General features: G+C 45.3%; 1 protein-coding gene across 2 annotated transcripts in view; it reads left to right on the top strand.

Annotated features, from left to right (window-relative positions):
• LOC147693338 (transient receptor potential cation channel subfamily M member 2-like) overlaps window positions 1-16,252 on the top strand; it is a 623,295-nt gene extending 607,043 nt beyond the window's left edge. For both annotated transcript variants that reach the window (XM_086933675.1, XM_086933674.1), the window contains exon 35: window positions 13,358-16,252. In XM_086933675.1, coding sequence (XP_086789801.1) covers window positions 13,358-13,483 — 126 coding nt within the window. In that variant the 3' untranslated portion in view covers window positions 13,484-16,252. The remainder of the gene's footprint in view (window positions 1-13,357) is intronic.
• Window positions 16,253-16,651: the final 399 nt, after the last annotated feature.

The raw sequence follows: 16,651 nt of genomic DNA, 5'->3' as shown, positions 1-16,651 counted from the left end.
CAATATCTGACCCAGAGCTTATTAGAGAGGCCTTTTGGAGATTTTACCAAACTCTGTATACAGAGGAAGGACAGGGGGGCATAACGGAGATAATTTGGAGGAACTCTTAATTATCATTCAAAGCCTCCTACAGGGGAAAGCTACTGGGTTGGATAGCATCCCTTCTGAGTTCTATCTAACCTTTTTAGAACAAATTAAGAGTATCCTTTTAGAACTATTCACCCACATTTTTGAAGGTGGTCAACCTCCTAGTTCCTGGTCCAGGGATAAAATAATAATATTCCCTAAAAAGAATAAACACCCGGAACAGTTTGGATCCTCATTAACGCGGAAAAAATTTACTCAAAGATGCTGGCAAATAGGGTTGCTCCTATTGTGCATAAGGTGATTGTGTGATGTCAACACAGCTTTGTGCCTGGGAAGTCTTCTATTAATCATATACATAGAGTGATTACCCTATTTGATGGCTTCGAGGTGGCAGGAGACCCTTTGGCATTAATCATCCCAGATGCCCAGAAGGCATTTGATAGGGTCTCTTGGTAATTTTTATGGGCTACCATGGCCAAGGTCATGTTTAAGGAGGGCTTTATTAAGGCAGAACAGAAACTATATGTTAACCCTAGGGCAGTGGTATCTGTGAATGGAAGCTTCACCAAAGAATTTACAATCTCTTGTGGAACTCGACAGGGGTGTCCATGCTCGCCACTCCTCTTCGCCATATATATCGACCCCTTTATTCGTAGATTCTAAAGAAATGGGAATATACCATCAATTTTGCTCCAAAACTATCCAAATAAAACTCTGGTGTACGCCGATGAAGTTGCTATTGCCACTGCCGATCCTAGCACAGCTATGCCCAATATTGAGGAGGAAGCTACCAACTTTGGGCTAGTTTCCGGCTATGCTCTTAATCAAGGGAAGACTCAAATGATTTTAAATAAAACAAGCAGGATGATCGATCTCCGGAAGGTTGAGACAGCTACTTACTTGGGTGCGGCCATCTGCTCCAAACTTGAGAATTTGGTAGACATAAATCTAAGACCAATGGTAGGCTCAATACAGAAAGACCAATGCCGCCTTGACAATCTCCATCTGTCCATCATTGGCAGAGTGAACGCAGTTAAAATGGTTTACTTCCCAAAGATCATGTACCTATTTAGATCAATCTGTCTGGGATAAGCATGGGCGAATTTTGCGAATCTGGCGTTTGCGGATTTTGCGAATTTGCGAGCTCGCAATCCGCAAAATCCGCGAATTCTCGCGAATTTGCGGATTTTTTTTTGTGTTCGCAAGGATTTCTGCCAGTTCGCAAGGATTTCTGACAGTTTGCGCGGGTTTTGTACCAGTTTGCAATTGCGAACTTACATGTCGGCTCGCAACGGTCACGATTATGTTGTTTCTACGTCTGGTTCATCATCACAGGTTCCCAGCACCCTCTGTTTCACCCCTGCCACCCTCTGGTACATCAATGCCACCCTCTGGTTCATCATCACTGTAGATTATGGGGGGAAAAAGCAAGCACACCTGCCTGCTTCAACTGACATGAATTAATTGGGGGTTGATTTATTAATGTGTCACTGTTTTAAAATTCCAGTCCGGCACCTGCTTCCATATCTGTAATTTGCTTTCTGTTGCAGTGCAATTTTTTTTTCCAGGACCTTTGTGGCCTACGTGTAGCTATTCTATGAGCCTGCTGTGAGGGTCAGAGCAGGGTCATAGAATTGTTGCAACTAGCAACTGAACTTTGGAGGGGCCCTTGTCAGGAAGCACTACAGGGAACGGTTACTAATGATGAGTTTGAACTTTTGAACCTGCTTTCACTTTTGCAAAACTCGTTTTTCTGCAGAACAGCATAACAGCAACTGTAATGCCCCACCAAGCTTATATGAGAAAGTTGATTTCTAATCCAAAAGTTATCCAAAGAAAATCAAAAGGCCTCAAATCCAAAAAAGTGCAGGCAAATGTCAACCTGAGGAGTTATTCTGATAAAAATCATCATTTTCAGAAGCTCTATGCTGCTTGCTAGTAGATTTCTTGTGCAGAATTGCAATTTTTGTAATTTCGCGAGTGCAAGATTGTTGCTGCCCGCCGCACCTACATGTTCGCAATTGCGAACTTACACCGCACGCCGCAAAATGGTATCACCAAGAAAAAAAAATCCGCTGCGTGCGAATTTGCGGATTTTCGGTAAATTCGCAAGCGTTCGCGGATTGCGAATTTACCGAAAATCCGCAAAATCCGCGAGCGTAACGGATTTTCCGCCCATGCTTAGTCTGGGATTCAGAAACCATTGGTTCAAGGCAATAGAACGTACATTTGCCAGCTTTATTTGGGCCTATGCGCAACCCCGGCATGCTTATAAATTCCTTACTCTCCCTAAAGATAGAGGGGGTCTAGCTCTCCCTAACCTAAAGATGTATTATTGGGCGTCGGTAGTATTATACAGTAGCAAGCTCATACAAAACCTGGGGGAAGAGGACCGCTGGGGGGCGATTCACCGACAATCTTTCAACTACTGCTTGGTAGCAAATGTAGAGGTTATCTTTGGAGACATGTGCATGATAGCTACCATAAAAAAAGTTACATTTAAAATTCTTTACAGCGGGTTTAAAGTGTGGAAGGTGGTGAGGAAAATGCTGAGGGTAGGTCAATTCTCATACTACACACCACTAGTACATAACCCCGTACTCCCAGGTGCCATCTTTATAGATAACTGCCTGCTTAGGTGGAACAGGGCAGGAATGTCAAAATTAGGTTATTTCTTCACCCCAGCCGGGATTAAATCTTTTGAAATGTTGAAAACTGAGTACCACCTGGACTGGTGAGATTTTTTTAAATAACTACCAATAAGGGATTTTCTTATACGAGAACTAAGAGGGAAAGTATGGGGTGAAGAAACAGCTTTTATTGAGTTAATCATTCGATCCAGGGTCCACACTATTGGAGGAGTTTACTCCTCTCTTATGGCAATGCTTCTGGAAGATCTAGAGAAACCTTCCCAGAAATGGCAGGATACAGTAGTTATATCCGCTGAGGGATTTAGATATGCCTATTCTCTTTCTCAATCCACTCTCATGTCTACCAAACTTCAGACACAGTTTAATAAAACCTGCTTTTTTCTTTATTACACGCCAGACAAAATCGCCAAATGGGGAAATGGTAAGGGAACATGCAGTCCAAGACGTGATGCTTTGAAAGCCAACTCGGTTCATATTTTTGCCTTGTGTAGCGGGCTAACAAAGTTAAAACAAGATATAGAGACATTTCTGACTACTGTCTGACAAAGAAATATAGTCCTAACCAGTGAAGTAATTCTGCTAGGGTCTGCCGATCCAGATTCTCCTGGTAACGGGCACGAGTTAATCATTGTTGCAATGGCGGTTCTACGCTTATGCATAGCCTCTGCGTGGCTAGAACCAATGGCACCGTCCTTCCAACAATGGTTAGCTAGACTTTTAGCTATTTCTAATCTGGAGGTTGCAATTTATAAAAAGAAGGCTAAACAACGGCGGATTAGGGGACTAAACATCTGGTCTCCTTTGCTACATTGCAGTTTGGCTCAAGGTTTGGCTCAGAGCACAGTTCAAACTTGATGCTTTTAGCTTATGTGTGTTTAACTATTTGTGTTGCTTCTGCTTTCTTCTTGTTTAGTCTTTAAAAGTGTTGCTTTAGTCTTATATGCTAGACTTCAATATATGATGCCTCAAAATATATATGCCGCCTACAATAGTACATGTATAATGTTATGTTTATGTGTGTACCTGTCTGACCGGTGTGGGTGGGGGGAAGGGTGGTAACCATTGCTGTAAAAATCCAATAAAGATCATTTAAAAAAAATTAAAAAATCACACGAGGTTTGAGATGGGTGGAAGAATGGGAGGACTGTATTTCCCTTTACACGGATGATATTTTGTTGTACCTGGCTTTGCCCAGAGTCTCCCTGCACAGGGTTCTATTTACCAATTTTGGGAAATATTCTGATACATTATTAATTGGAACAAATCACTGATCTATGTGTTGAACAGGAACCTCCCTCTCCTGCCCAAGGAATGGCCAGTGGATGAAGCCAAATGCGGCTTTAAATACCTAGGGATATACATAACAACCGATCTCAAAGTTAGTTATGAGCCTAATCTCCAACCCCCATTACAGCGATTAAAAAGAGACATGGAGAGCTGGCGAGCCCTGCCCGTATCACTGCTAGGTAGGGCTGCGCTATTTAAAATGATGTCACTGCCGCGCTTTCTATGTTTTACAAAATTTCCCTAATCGGGTTCCGGCGACATACTTTAAGGCAATAGAGAGCGTGCAGAGAGAATTACTCTGGGGAGGACAGCCACGCATATCGCTCCCACAATTGGTGAGAGGGTGATATGATGGGGGAAAAGGACTCCTGGATATTACAAAATACTACTGGGCGGTCCATCTAACTGCCATTAACCACAGCATATATCGACAGCGGGATGACCCAGGATACAGAAGGGACAGGTGGCTTTTGCCGGGTGGTAACTACATGGTGAAACTCTACTACAAACCCACAAAATGTCAAATTACCGGACTCCAGGACATTCTGTCCAGGTGTGGCACACAACCACTAGAAGTCTGGGCTGAAACCAAAAAATCACACAAGCCACCCCTCTGTGGAACTCGGAACAATTGGGCCCACAAAGAAAGAAAAAGGGTTTTGCTCGATAGGACATTATTGGGATATGTAAGATAGGGGACCTCTGGGGAACGGGGGAGGTTGTGTCTTTCTTGTCCCTTCAACAAGAATACGAGATGCAACCACAGAACGTTTTAGATATCTACAGGTGCGGCACGCCCTGTTGGTGCAAATTCCATGGGGGAGACCCCCCAGAGGCCTCACCACTAGAAGATAGGATCCTGGATGCTATATGCCCAAAGAAGCGATATCCCTAACTTAACAAAAGCTAATCAACCATGCACCAAACCCCCTAGCATGACTCAGCAGGATTTGGGAGAGGGACATATCAGAGCTGGACGAAGATGAACAGCAGGAGGCAATGGCCACTCCCAGCGAGGTTGCGATCTCCGCCAGACTCTGGTTGGTGCAGCTAAAGATACTCGACAGGATATATTTGACCAGGCCAGCACTGGTTTAGATGGGGAGTAAGGGGGATCTGGGTGCAGGTGGTGGTGTGGTCGAGAGGGAACGTTTTTGCATATAATATGGGAAGGTGCATGTTGGACTTGGCCCTGCTTGCAGTGTCATCCCGAAACTTTTTGCCTTTCCCCAGCTCTTTCGCTGTGATGGAATTGGTGGGTTCAGGATGTTAGACACTTTGGCGCTGGTTAGCAGTGTAAAGTGTGTGGGCTTTCTGACTTACATAGGTATATTAGGACCCCCCCCTGTAAATGGTAACCTGGTGCCTAGCTGGCACAGTTCATCTGCACCTCTGATTCCCAATGTACATATTGACTTGGCACCAGTTGGCGCAGTGTAGAGATTACTGTGATTATTATCTTGTGTTTTACACAATACAAAAGTTATTCTTACACAACTTTCGTAGCGTCTCTTTTTGGAGTGTGCCTTGTGAGTCGCCTATGCGCACTGCGTGGATGCTTTACACATTTCCTCCGGAGTTTGGTCCGCCCGCTCTGCACCACGCTACCCGTTTCTAACATTGGTGCTCAGCGGTAATAGGACTTGTATTTGCGCAGTACCACAGCAACAACGTGTTGCACTGCAAACTGATCATTTGTAAGAATCACAGGTTTAGAGTAATCACAGGTTTTGGGGATTATTGTTCCTGATTTTGTTGCGCCCTGAAAGTGTCATTTTGAATTGTACACTCCTGTGGGCAGCTCTTGCAACTAGGTCCCTTGTCTTGCACGCTAAGCCAGGTCTTCAGGGATTCCTGATTAAATGGCAAGAGGAAGAGTGGGACCGGGAGCACTATGAGTATGAGCAAGAGAGGGCCCTGGCCGTATGACAGGAGGGTGGCCCTAAGGATCCTGAACAGGAGATGCAAGATGACATCGTGTGTATACCAGTAGGCAGTGAGGACCCCATAGATAGGGAGTCTCGTGCTAGGTCCAGTCCCGGGGCACTGCCCCATCCCTTTCCCTGTCCCCAGAAGAGTGGGTGGTTAGGAGGGATGAAAGGGGGCATCAACTGGCTTTGGAGAGGCTCAGGTTAGAGCAAGCCAAGGAGATAGCGCAGCTGAGGGTAGAGGAGAAGAGGCTAGAGACCGAGAAGGTCCCATTCGCAAGAAAGGATGGCGGGGGCAGAGAGGGCCTTCGCCAGGGAGAGAATAGCTCAGGTGGGTCGGTTGTCCCCTGAGAGTGGTTTCTGTGGTCTGGATTCACCAGTGAGGGTGGGATCCAGTGGTGGCAGCTAGAGTGATTCCAGTATGGGAAGTCCTACACCCAGAGCCTGAAAGATGGTGCCTGATCCTCAGGAGGAGGGGGCAGGTTGGAATTTAGGGGCGGCAAGAAACTGTCCCATCAGTCTTGGGGAGAGTATGTGGACGTGTGTTGGACCACACTGGAGGAGTGGATGGAGTGTGGCGCTGTGAATGATTGGGAAGGGATGTGCCAGGTAGTTATCAAGGAGCACATGCCAAGAAGTTGTTTTCCCCGGTTGCGCCACCACCTGTTGCAGTGTGGGTTCTCTGACCCCAGGGAACTTGCACAGGAGGCAGTCCTTTGGGTGAGTGCCAGAGAGTCTGAGAAGGCATTGGGGAGTGATCCTGAAGGGAATGGTGCAGGGATCTTCCGACCCAGCGAGGCGGGAGAGGTGCAGAATAGCCCAGCTAGGTCGCGGGTTAGTGAGAGGGTTGTAGGGCCTCACGTCCTATCTACAGGAAGGAGTGAGACGGGGAGGTGTCCCGAGGTGCCCCAACCGCAGTCTCAGGGCCTGGAGAGTTCCATAAGGGAACCCCAGGTTGGGAGCCTAGGCTGTCCTGATGTGCTGTCCATTGAGGGGGATCCCCTAGTTTCAGGAGAACCAGGGGCATTGGTCAATGGAGCTCCAGTGGTTTGGGGGTCTGCTCAGTCACAGGGTTTAGATCCTGGGCTGGGATGCCAAGTTCAGGGGTTGCCTGACCTGGAGGGAGGGGCACTTGTAATCAAGGTCGCCCCGGAATTGTCATCCAGGGGTACTTCTCCAGGTGAGAGGGTGCGGAACTCTGGAAGGGGGTACAGAGGTAGGAAGGGCTCGCCTCTGGCACTGGCTCAGCCACAGGACTTAGATCCTGGGTTGGGAGGCCAGGGACAGGTACTGCCTGACCTGGCGGATGGGACATCTGTAAGCAGTGGTCCCCCAGGATTGTCTTCCAGGGGTACTACTTCAGTTAGGAGGGTGCAGAACTCTGGGAGGGGGTGCAGGGGGAGGGAGGACTCACCCCTGGAACCGGTGCAGCTTAAGGGTTTAGACCCTGGGCTGGTGGAGCAGTTGGAGGGCCACGGCCCTGGACGAGTGAGAGACTGGTGGTCTTAGGGTGCCCCACATAGGAGTATAGGGCGGAACCCCAGAAGGAGAGGTAGGGGAGGAGAGCCTCGCCTCCGATTGCTGGTCAGCCTGATGGTGCGGACACCAGGTGGGAGGACCGGTGGCAGTCTGGAAGTGCACGGAGGAGAAGGAGAGTGGTCAACGGGTACTGCAGGCCTGGGGCTACAGCCCCCCCCCCTCTGTGAGAGAGCAAGGGCCAGAGACATCTGGATGGCCTAGGGGCCAGTCCTGGCCGCAACCAACTAGAGAGTACCAGTGGGGTGGCTTAGTTGGTCCAGGGAGGTTTGAGAGAGGGAACCACTGGGTTTCAGAGTGGCAGAGAACCTGTGGGTGCCCCTGCAGTTGCGGGCCCGCATCCAATTTTTCTTGCCCTAAGCAGGGAATCCCATCAAGGCATTGATTGGTCAACCCTGGCTTTTGGCTGGGAGGGGGTCATGTTGGACTTGGCCCTGCTTGCAGGGTCATCCCAAAACGTTTTGCCTTTTCCCTAGCCCTTTTGCTGTGATGGAATTGATGGGTTCAGTATGTTGGACACTTTCGCGCTGGTTAGCAGTGCAAAGTGTGTGGACTTTTTGCCTTACATAGGTCTATTAGGAACCCCACGCCCCCTCCCCCCTTTAGGGGACATCTCCCCATGGTAGGAAATGTATATGCCATGTGTGGTGTGAGAACAAAATAATAAATGCTGTGTAATGGTGTATGCACCTTTATTTTCACCATTGCAGAAATTTCACTTTTAGAATGGAAGCCATTTCTGTCTGCTTGTGCCGCCTGCCTGAGGTGGGTTGGCGGTCTAGTGTTTGAAGTGACAAGGTGCTCTACACTTCCTCCAGTGACAGTGAGGCTGGAACTGCCAGGGACCATCTAGAAGCTTCCAGCTCTTTCTGGTAGGTGGGAGGAGGGGTGTGTATGTAGAGCAGTAGAGATGCCATGTGCTCAGACTAAGGGTAGACTGAAATGAGAAGGGACACTGCCAGGAGGTACCACCGCATGGGCCTGTGTGCTAGCCCCTGTACCCCTCTGCTGTCCATAGGGCCAGTGAGAGCCTTTGCAGGAGTGAAGACTGCTGTGTTAGGAGGAGTGCCACTTTATAGCAGATGACTGCTTCTAGGAGCTGCTGTCCTGTACTGATGAGTGCCCACTGTCTGCTGATCTTGCACAACCTGGCCTGCCTGCTCTGCTGCCCTAGTGCCTCGTGAGTGCTAAACTTTGACTGCCTGCCCTTCAAGGTGAGGAACGTGGGCGCTACTCCCACGGGTGGGACCTCGGGAACTGTGAGTCACCTAGCGCCTGGTGAGCACAATACTTGAAGTGACTCTGCTGCTCTGCCTGCACTCTAGCGCCTGGTGGGCACTGTTTTCCTGATTACCACAAGAGGTACACTATCTTCTGTCCCTGAAGCTTCTAGTGGGACCTAGTGCCTCGCAAGCGCTATATTCAAGGTGCCAGGGGAAGAGGAGCGGACGTCTGCAGCGCCGGGATTCTAAAGTGCTAGGTAGGGATCCTGGCGTGTGGGATTCCCCCCTGACTGCTTGGTTGACATTGGGCAGCTGCAACGTATTGGGGGGCATTGTACTCCTCAGGAGAAGAGAGAGAGGAGTGAGAGACACTCCTGCCCTGCCCCAGTGCTTTGGGCACTTTGCTTTTGCTGTTTTTGCAGCCAGCCCTGACTTTGCAGGACATAGGGCATTTGAGCCCCAGAGGGAGGCCAGTTGGCCTGGGGCCAGTTTCAGAGTGTTGTGCCCCCGATTGGGGCGAACTGTGTGTATGCTGGCGAGGCCTATTGGCCCATATGATTTCTTGCATAATTTTGTTGCATAATGTATTTGTACCTAGGATGATACCTAATGCTTTTCCCTCTGGGTTGCATTGCTGATTTTGGGCCTAGTGTTTTCCAGCTATTGAGAGACCATATGCTAATGCTGCTTCCTCCATGTTAATGTTCGTTATGCTAATGATGATGCCTTATGTTTAGGCCCCAGGCTAGAGTGAGTTATGCAAATGGGTTTATACCCCAGTGATGATGCCAGAAGGTATACATAATGTATGGATGCCTGGTTCCACTTTTATGCCTCACGCTAATGTGACTTGGCCTATGCCTAACCTGATGTTTCAGTTTATGCCTAATGTCGCCTTTGTGCTTATGTGTAACCTAATGGGACTTAGGCCCACTGCAGAGGTTCCTGCCTAATGCGTCATGCTGATGTGATTTATGCCACAGGTTTATGCCTACTTTGTCTGCCTATTGTTTATTGCAGGGTGGCCAAGTGTCTGGAGGTCAGTACACGTTCACTGTTATACATAATGTGCTGATGCTAAGTTTACTTCCATTCCCCAGTAGCTACGGACTGTGATACCTCTATTGCTTACGTACTCTCATTTATCCTTTGTCCTTTTGCGATGATTCGGGCAGCAGCCCGATTGACCCTGCCATGTATATAGTCCCCCCTGTAAATGGTTACCTGGTGCCTAGCTGGTCCCAGTTCATCTGCACTTGTGATACCCCTGTACATATTGACTTGGCGCCAGTTGGCGCAGTGTAGAGATTACTGTGATTATTATCTTGTGTTTTACACAATACAAAAGTTATTCTTACACAATTTTGTGTAGCGTCTCTTTTTGGAGTGTGCCTTGTGTGTCGCCTGCGAGTACTGCGTGGCTACTTTACACATTTCCTCCTGAGTTTGGCCCGCCCGCTCTGCACCACGCTACCCGTTTCTAACAGTGCACATATCGAAGGATACTGGAGGGGGGTACATCTTAGTATGAAGAAGGCTCTTGGATCAAGATTGAAACTTGAAACTAAAATATGTTTGTTGAATATTTGGGAACTCACAGACCTGATCAATAAAGAAAAAACATGGGTGACATTGGGCCTGATGGTTGCCAAGAGGAATATCACAAAAAATGTGGGGAGCAACAATAGCATCAATGGTGGACACCTGGGAAAAGGACATGGATTGGTGCATGACGAGGGACAAGACTGTATATGAAATGAAATCCAGTATTTGTAATCCACAAAATTACCCAGGCACTGGGGGCCTTCGGTAAGATTAAGGCACCCTGGCTGCTGCGCCACACCTCTTCCCTAAGGCCAGGGGATGCCCAAAAGAGTGGTCACAGGTCTGAGGCAAATGGAATGTGTACAGAGGTAACATTTGTGTTCCGCCCTCTCTCCGTTCTCCTCCCACCTCACCTGTTGTATAGAGATCGTGGCGCTGAAGTGTCAACCACTACCATGTATAACCACAATCTCCAATGCATATATGCTTCATGCAAAAAGTTAATCATTGTATCAATTATTGCTGTGATGCCTGAATGTCGAAACACTGTCCTTAAAAAAAAGTTTCATAAAAAAAACAAAAAACAGTGACTCAACTTGTGTTTACTGAGATGGGAGAAAAAGGGTGCATGAGGAAGGCCGGGAGGGGCTGGTGGTTACTCGCATGTCTGGGAGGGGATAAAGCCGGACTTCGAGTTCAGTGAAGTCAGACGTGATTTCGACCACTTGCAAAGTCACCAGCCTGAGTAGCACCTCATCCCAGACCACATTTGAGGCGACTTCTCCTCTTTCCCCGATCTCGACTAAAAGTCAATCAGAGCTGAAGTGGTGATACGGGCAAAGTGAGTTACCCGGTCACCATTTTGCCTCCCCACAATTACCATCATAGGTTTGATGCAGCTCATTTGGCCGTGAAGGTGCATAGCTTTTATGTTTAACCATGTCGGGCACAGGTGTATGATTCAGTTGTTTTTTCTTGTATTCTTTCACTTGTAGCTTTGCTTTTCCTGTTGTAAATACAATACTTCAAATTCTAGAAGGTCAATTTTTTTTTTATTAAAAAAAAGCAGGACTAGATGTTCTGCTTATGCCTGCCACAGGATAACCTAAGGTACAAATTCAGATTATTTTTATTTTCTGAGGCAAGAAAGAAAGAAGAAATTTGCAAACTTTGATTTGTTTTGTTCATCTTTGTGAGGTAGTAAAAGTATGGAATAAATAAACCCTGCCATCTCTTGCTATATGTTTCCTCCTTCATCAGCTCACTGGGAGACATTTCCTTCAGCAGGCTCTAAAAGTCTTTTTTTCTTTTCATCCACTGATGACTCGATTCCAATGGTTTTGCAATTCTAAGATCAAGATACATTTACAGAAAGCACTGACAACCATTTGCCAGTCAACTTTTTACAGTCTGATTCACAGAATCAGGATTACTAGAGCTTTTGACCCTTACAAAGCACTTACGATGGTGGAAGTCCTAAAAAATCGTGGATTTCCCACTGTCGTAATTTTGTGGGTGGAAAAATGGCCCTTAACCCGTTTAATACGGCGGACATTCGGCCGCGGTGTGAGCGGTCAACACAGTGGGCGGGGCTGCCTCTGCCAACAGTCGTGAGCAGCTCCCGGAAGGTAGTGCTCGCGTCAGCCAACGGAATGGATTAAAAGAGGATCATCATGCCAAATGCACCAAGCACCCACAAAATCACAGTCTTGTGGATAATGACAAGCATTTGTGAAGTAGTTTCCATCCTAGAAACACATGTAAAACGACACCTTTAGGGAGTGGGAGTAAATGATGGTACAAGAGAGAGAACAGACACATTCTGTGATAGCGCAGAAGTGGGGGATTCCATAAACCGAAAAATACTTTCCTTGTGGAAAGAGGTACTACCAAAAATTTTCAACCACACATTTGTTATATGTATACCCCAACAGACTGTCCACCTTGCAGACAGTCCCAGGATAACACATAGAGGAACAGAAGTAGTTAAGAGGATATTTGTGAATCCTTAAACATTTTGAATATTTTACAAATCATATGTGCACATGTACAATGTCTGAATCTGAGACTTCTCAAGGACAACTTTGTGAGTCAGGCCCAAATGCTTTTTTTAACACAGTAGTCCTTAGAGATCCTGGGGAGGCCCATCACTGGAGATTGATAAAATGTTGTGAGAAGGTGATTGGAAGATCTAAGACCTAATGCCACTTAGTACTTTGAAGCCATCAACATCAAGCCAGAGTCCAGACTAATACAATTTTGTATCAACAAAAATACAAGCAATTTGCTGAATAATATCATACTACTATAGTATTTAACTTTGTATACAGTCCAACACCCTCTGTAGGATTTACAGATTTGTAAATAAACCTAGAATATGATGGCCATGTGATCAGTGCTTTCATCATACTCATTCACTTCAGTTGTCTTTGAAGACGTGGGGCCAAATGCAGATGGGTTCCTTAAGCATCATCATCAATTCTTCATAATTTCCCAGATGTTTTATTTTTGCATCATCCAGTTAGGATGCATTCGGGAGGTAGCCTCACCCCAGAGGAACCTCATTCTTCATACTCCTTGAAAAATAAGAAAGTAGAATATGGGATTTTTTTGCATTTGCTAAGAGTAATATTGACGACAGAGGTGGGGATTTAATATTAACAAACAAACGAATGAAGGATAAGTATTTTCTTTGTTTTTCAATGTCTTATGGCCGTCTAAATTATTTTTGTCTATCTCATGTGTACAGCTTGTAGCTATAAATCTGATTATGTATGATTGTTTAGGGGTGTTTTTAAGATATTTAACAACATATTAGACAATAAATGTATATTTTTAAAGTAAACTTTAGACCGTTCCTGATTGCACCAAAGATTTATTAATAGGAGTTGACACTGAGTAAGTTCCATGGATGGATCTTGGCTGTTGCTAACGTGAATCCTGTGTTTGAATCAGTTGATTTTATATTGTGTAGGGATTGACCTGGCTGCGATAAGTGGTATTTAACACCTTGTGAAAATTGGCACAATGTTGAAAGTGTGTTCTGGACAGGAGCAGCGGGTCCAGTGTGGTACTGTAAATTTCTTTCTCTGTCGTGCAGAATCTTCATATCCTTGAATCGGCTGATTCCATCCGCTGGCAGATGGTGGACGAGAAGATCCTACTCTACGCGAACATGAAGGATATCCTGCAGCAAGTGGCAAGGAAGCTCGATGCACACTACTGAACCAGGCACGCTTCAGAGGCTTCCATGGGAAAGGACTTCAGCCCTCTATGTATCCAGCAACTATTCAAGGTCTTCCAGTGTACACTGGGCCGTGGAGATGGAATCCTCCAGTGTGGCAATGGGTCGATAGTCTTACCCTAACTTAAAATTATCTTTTGATGCACAAATAGTTACTGTGAAGTAGGTGCTGATGTCTGTGATCTCTACTGATTAAATTACTGTTGATGAGTTTGTTACCGCCCCATGACTGTTGTGAGACATTTCAAGCTCAGGGGAGGCTCCCTTCTTCCATGTTGTGTCAGTGCTTAGCTCATCTACGTTTATACCTGTGCTCTTGGGCTACGTGCTTGGTGGTCTTCATCAGGGTTCTTGGTGGTCTTCTCCAGGGCCCTTGAGTCTTCTCATCATGTAGCTGACAGGCAGTCGTTATGGATGCAAATCCAATATTCCAGCCATGCTGAGACTGGCACAGCCTGGTGGAAGAGGCGAGGGTTGCACTGCTTAGAAACACCCATCAGAAGGTCACACTCTGGTTGATGACCCCATGAGGCACTTCAGATCAGGATCCTTGGGTGTAGAGCTGCTGAGGCCTCTTCCTGGAACAGCTAAGGACATCCAAGCTGCTGCGAAGTCTCAAAGTTTATCATTGCATGTGTTATCGCTAAATAGATTGAACTGCTGATGCTGGGTGCGTACACAGCTCAAACTCCACTATGTTACATCAAGTAAATCCGAAACAAGAAAGGCTTTCAGATTTTAACATCACATCTGATGTTAAGTAGTTGTAATACAACTCCCCCCAGGTGCTTCTAATCGCTTTGCTGCTTCCCTCCAGGGGATGGCCTCTGACCCTTCAATGCTAAAATAATCATTGGAAACCCAAACCTCAGTGGGCGGCCTGTATTATGCCTGTCTGATCCCTAGAGGGAGGCAAAACGCTGAAAACGTTTGGAGGTGAAATCTCCAATTTCATTTTGTAAATGGAACTCATTCCCCTCCATTGGGACATCAATGTGAATCGGAATCTTTTTGCCCCTTTAGCGACTACCTTATAAGTAATTTTCCAATTGTATTATACTCTGGCAACTTGAATAATTTATTTTGATAAACATGTTTACACTAATCACGTAATACATTATGTTATTAGGACAATACATTAGCTTTTTTGTATTGATTATGCACATATGTTTTTTTCTAACTGGACAGTAAAATGTAGGCTGTTGATAGGGCAAAGATTTCTTTTTTAATGCTATCATCATGGCTCAAAAACTCAGTTTCCATGTTTTAGGGATTTATTTGTGTCATATTAATGTGTTATTACTTTAGAGATACAGTTAAATGTTTTAATGCTGGTCAGATTACTGTGAAAATAGCCTTAGCCATTAGTGTTCTGGCTTATTATAGAGGGATGGAGGCACTGATTTTACATATTACTGTTATGTGTGGCCCTTAGAGAACAAATGGAACATACATTACCAGCTGAACACTTACTTTCAGAGGTTTGAGTTGGCGCTGCTTGAAGCTGTGCAACAGGACAACAGCGTGAGGGAATCTAACTAACCCAGGACCACAATTCATTCAGGAAAACCATGGTCACCTTTTCTGCTCTGCCTGGTTATTGCTATTCATAAAAAATCCTCATCTGAAGGAAACAACGGACAATAAAACAGTTGACATGTTTCGGTGACACTCTTCCGTTAACTGCTCCACCTTCATCAGGACCATGTATTTTTAGCAAAGTTATAGTAGCAGACAATTCTGACTCACAGAGAGTTGGCATAGGTTCAGGAACTAAAGGCACCAACATAAATTCACTAAAATGCTGGGGGTAGCTGAAGTAACATCACATGCCTTTTAACCTTTATTTTCCCTCACAAACACTAGCTTACACATACACAACATTACCTCATACACACACTATCTCTCACAGAAGCACATTTTCGCCTTTGATTCTGCACACAACTTACATTTAAAACCGTTTTTTCTTACCTCTGCTGCCAGATACGATCATATCCCTGCTAACTGTACTCCTTTTTGTATTACACTAATAGTGAATAATGTGATATTATTCACTATTAGTGTAAGAACAAAAATGACTGAAAATAAAAAAAGTGGAGCCCCAACTGATATCCATAAGGACTAGCTGCTCCTGTGTTCCTGGCACTGATTTTGCCAGCTCTGAGGCGGGTGGGTGCAAGGGCGACCCCTAACTGACGTTCATGACTAAAGGGATCAAATCTATCCACAATATGTGCATAGACTCAAGAGATAGAGTAATACATTTTAGGATGAGTAAAAAATCTGTGCCAAAGTAGAATTCTAATAGTCTTATTTGAACTAAGTAAAAATCATTCATTGACAGGTCTGGGAGTTTCAGCAATATAGACCCAAGTCACTTATTGGATACAACATTGTTGAGAAATCAAGTTTTAATGCAAATTTTAGGAAAGAAAGGGTAATACTGGCTTTGATTTACGGTAACCTGAAGTGATCGATATTTTTATGAGAACTGTGTGTAGGCGGAGCAAACGTTAGAATTATATGATGTAAGCTAGTGCAGAGTAGATTGCAGTGAAACATATTTCAGAGTGCTAATGTCTGCTTTGCAGTGCAGCTCAGAGCAAAGTAGAAGATCTTAGAGGACTTTTTTGTTGGGAGAACTGTGTACATCCTCTTATGTTATGGCTATGAAATGATTTGATCTTAATATGTACTGATACATTCATACATTGATTAATGATTTTCCACTAATTTGATTGATTTTGCTTGCTGTAAAGGATAACACTTTCAATAAAATCTATGTTTTGAAATCATACTCATTCTCTCTCTTTATTGTGGAGCCTTATGTGCTCCAATTTATTTGAATGTCCTGATTTGTCAAGTAGCCATAGTTTTGAAATTTGGTTTATCAGATAGCGGTTCAATGGCCACAAAATTTGCACAAGAAAAAGCGCTAACACTAATGCTCAAGGACTTGGAAATTCCAAGCAATCCACAGTCACTAATAAAGTGAGCTCAGTCCTCTTTTCATGAAATAAAACAAAAACATTCTATCCAAAATGCTTCTTCTGACAGATAGTGAGATGCTCTAGTCTCCTTCCAGTGACTCGGGCTTCAGGCTACAAATGGAGAGCATGGCGCCGACCCGCAGCCAACTAGCGCAGCGGG

The sequence above is a fragment of the Lissotriton vulgaris genome, chromosome 8 (assembly GCF_964263255.1).
Source record: "Lissotriton vulgaris chromosome 8, aLisVul1.2, whole genome shotgun sequence".
Classification (NCBI taxonomy): Eukaryota; Metazoa; Chordata; class Amphibia; order Caudata; family Salamandridae; genus Lissotriton; species Lissotriton vulgaris.
This window is presented reverse-complemented; position numbering and strand designations above follow the sequence as displayed.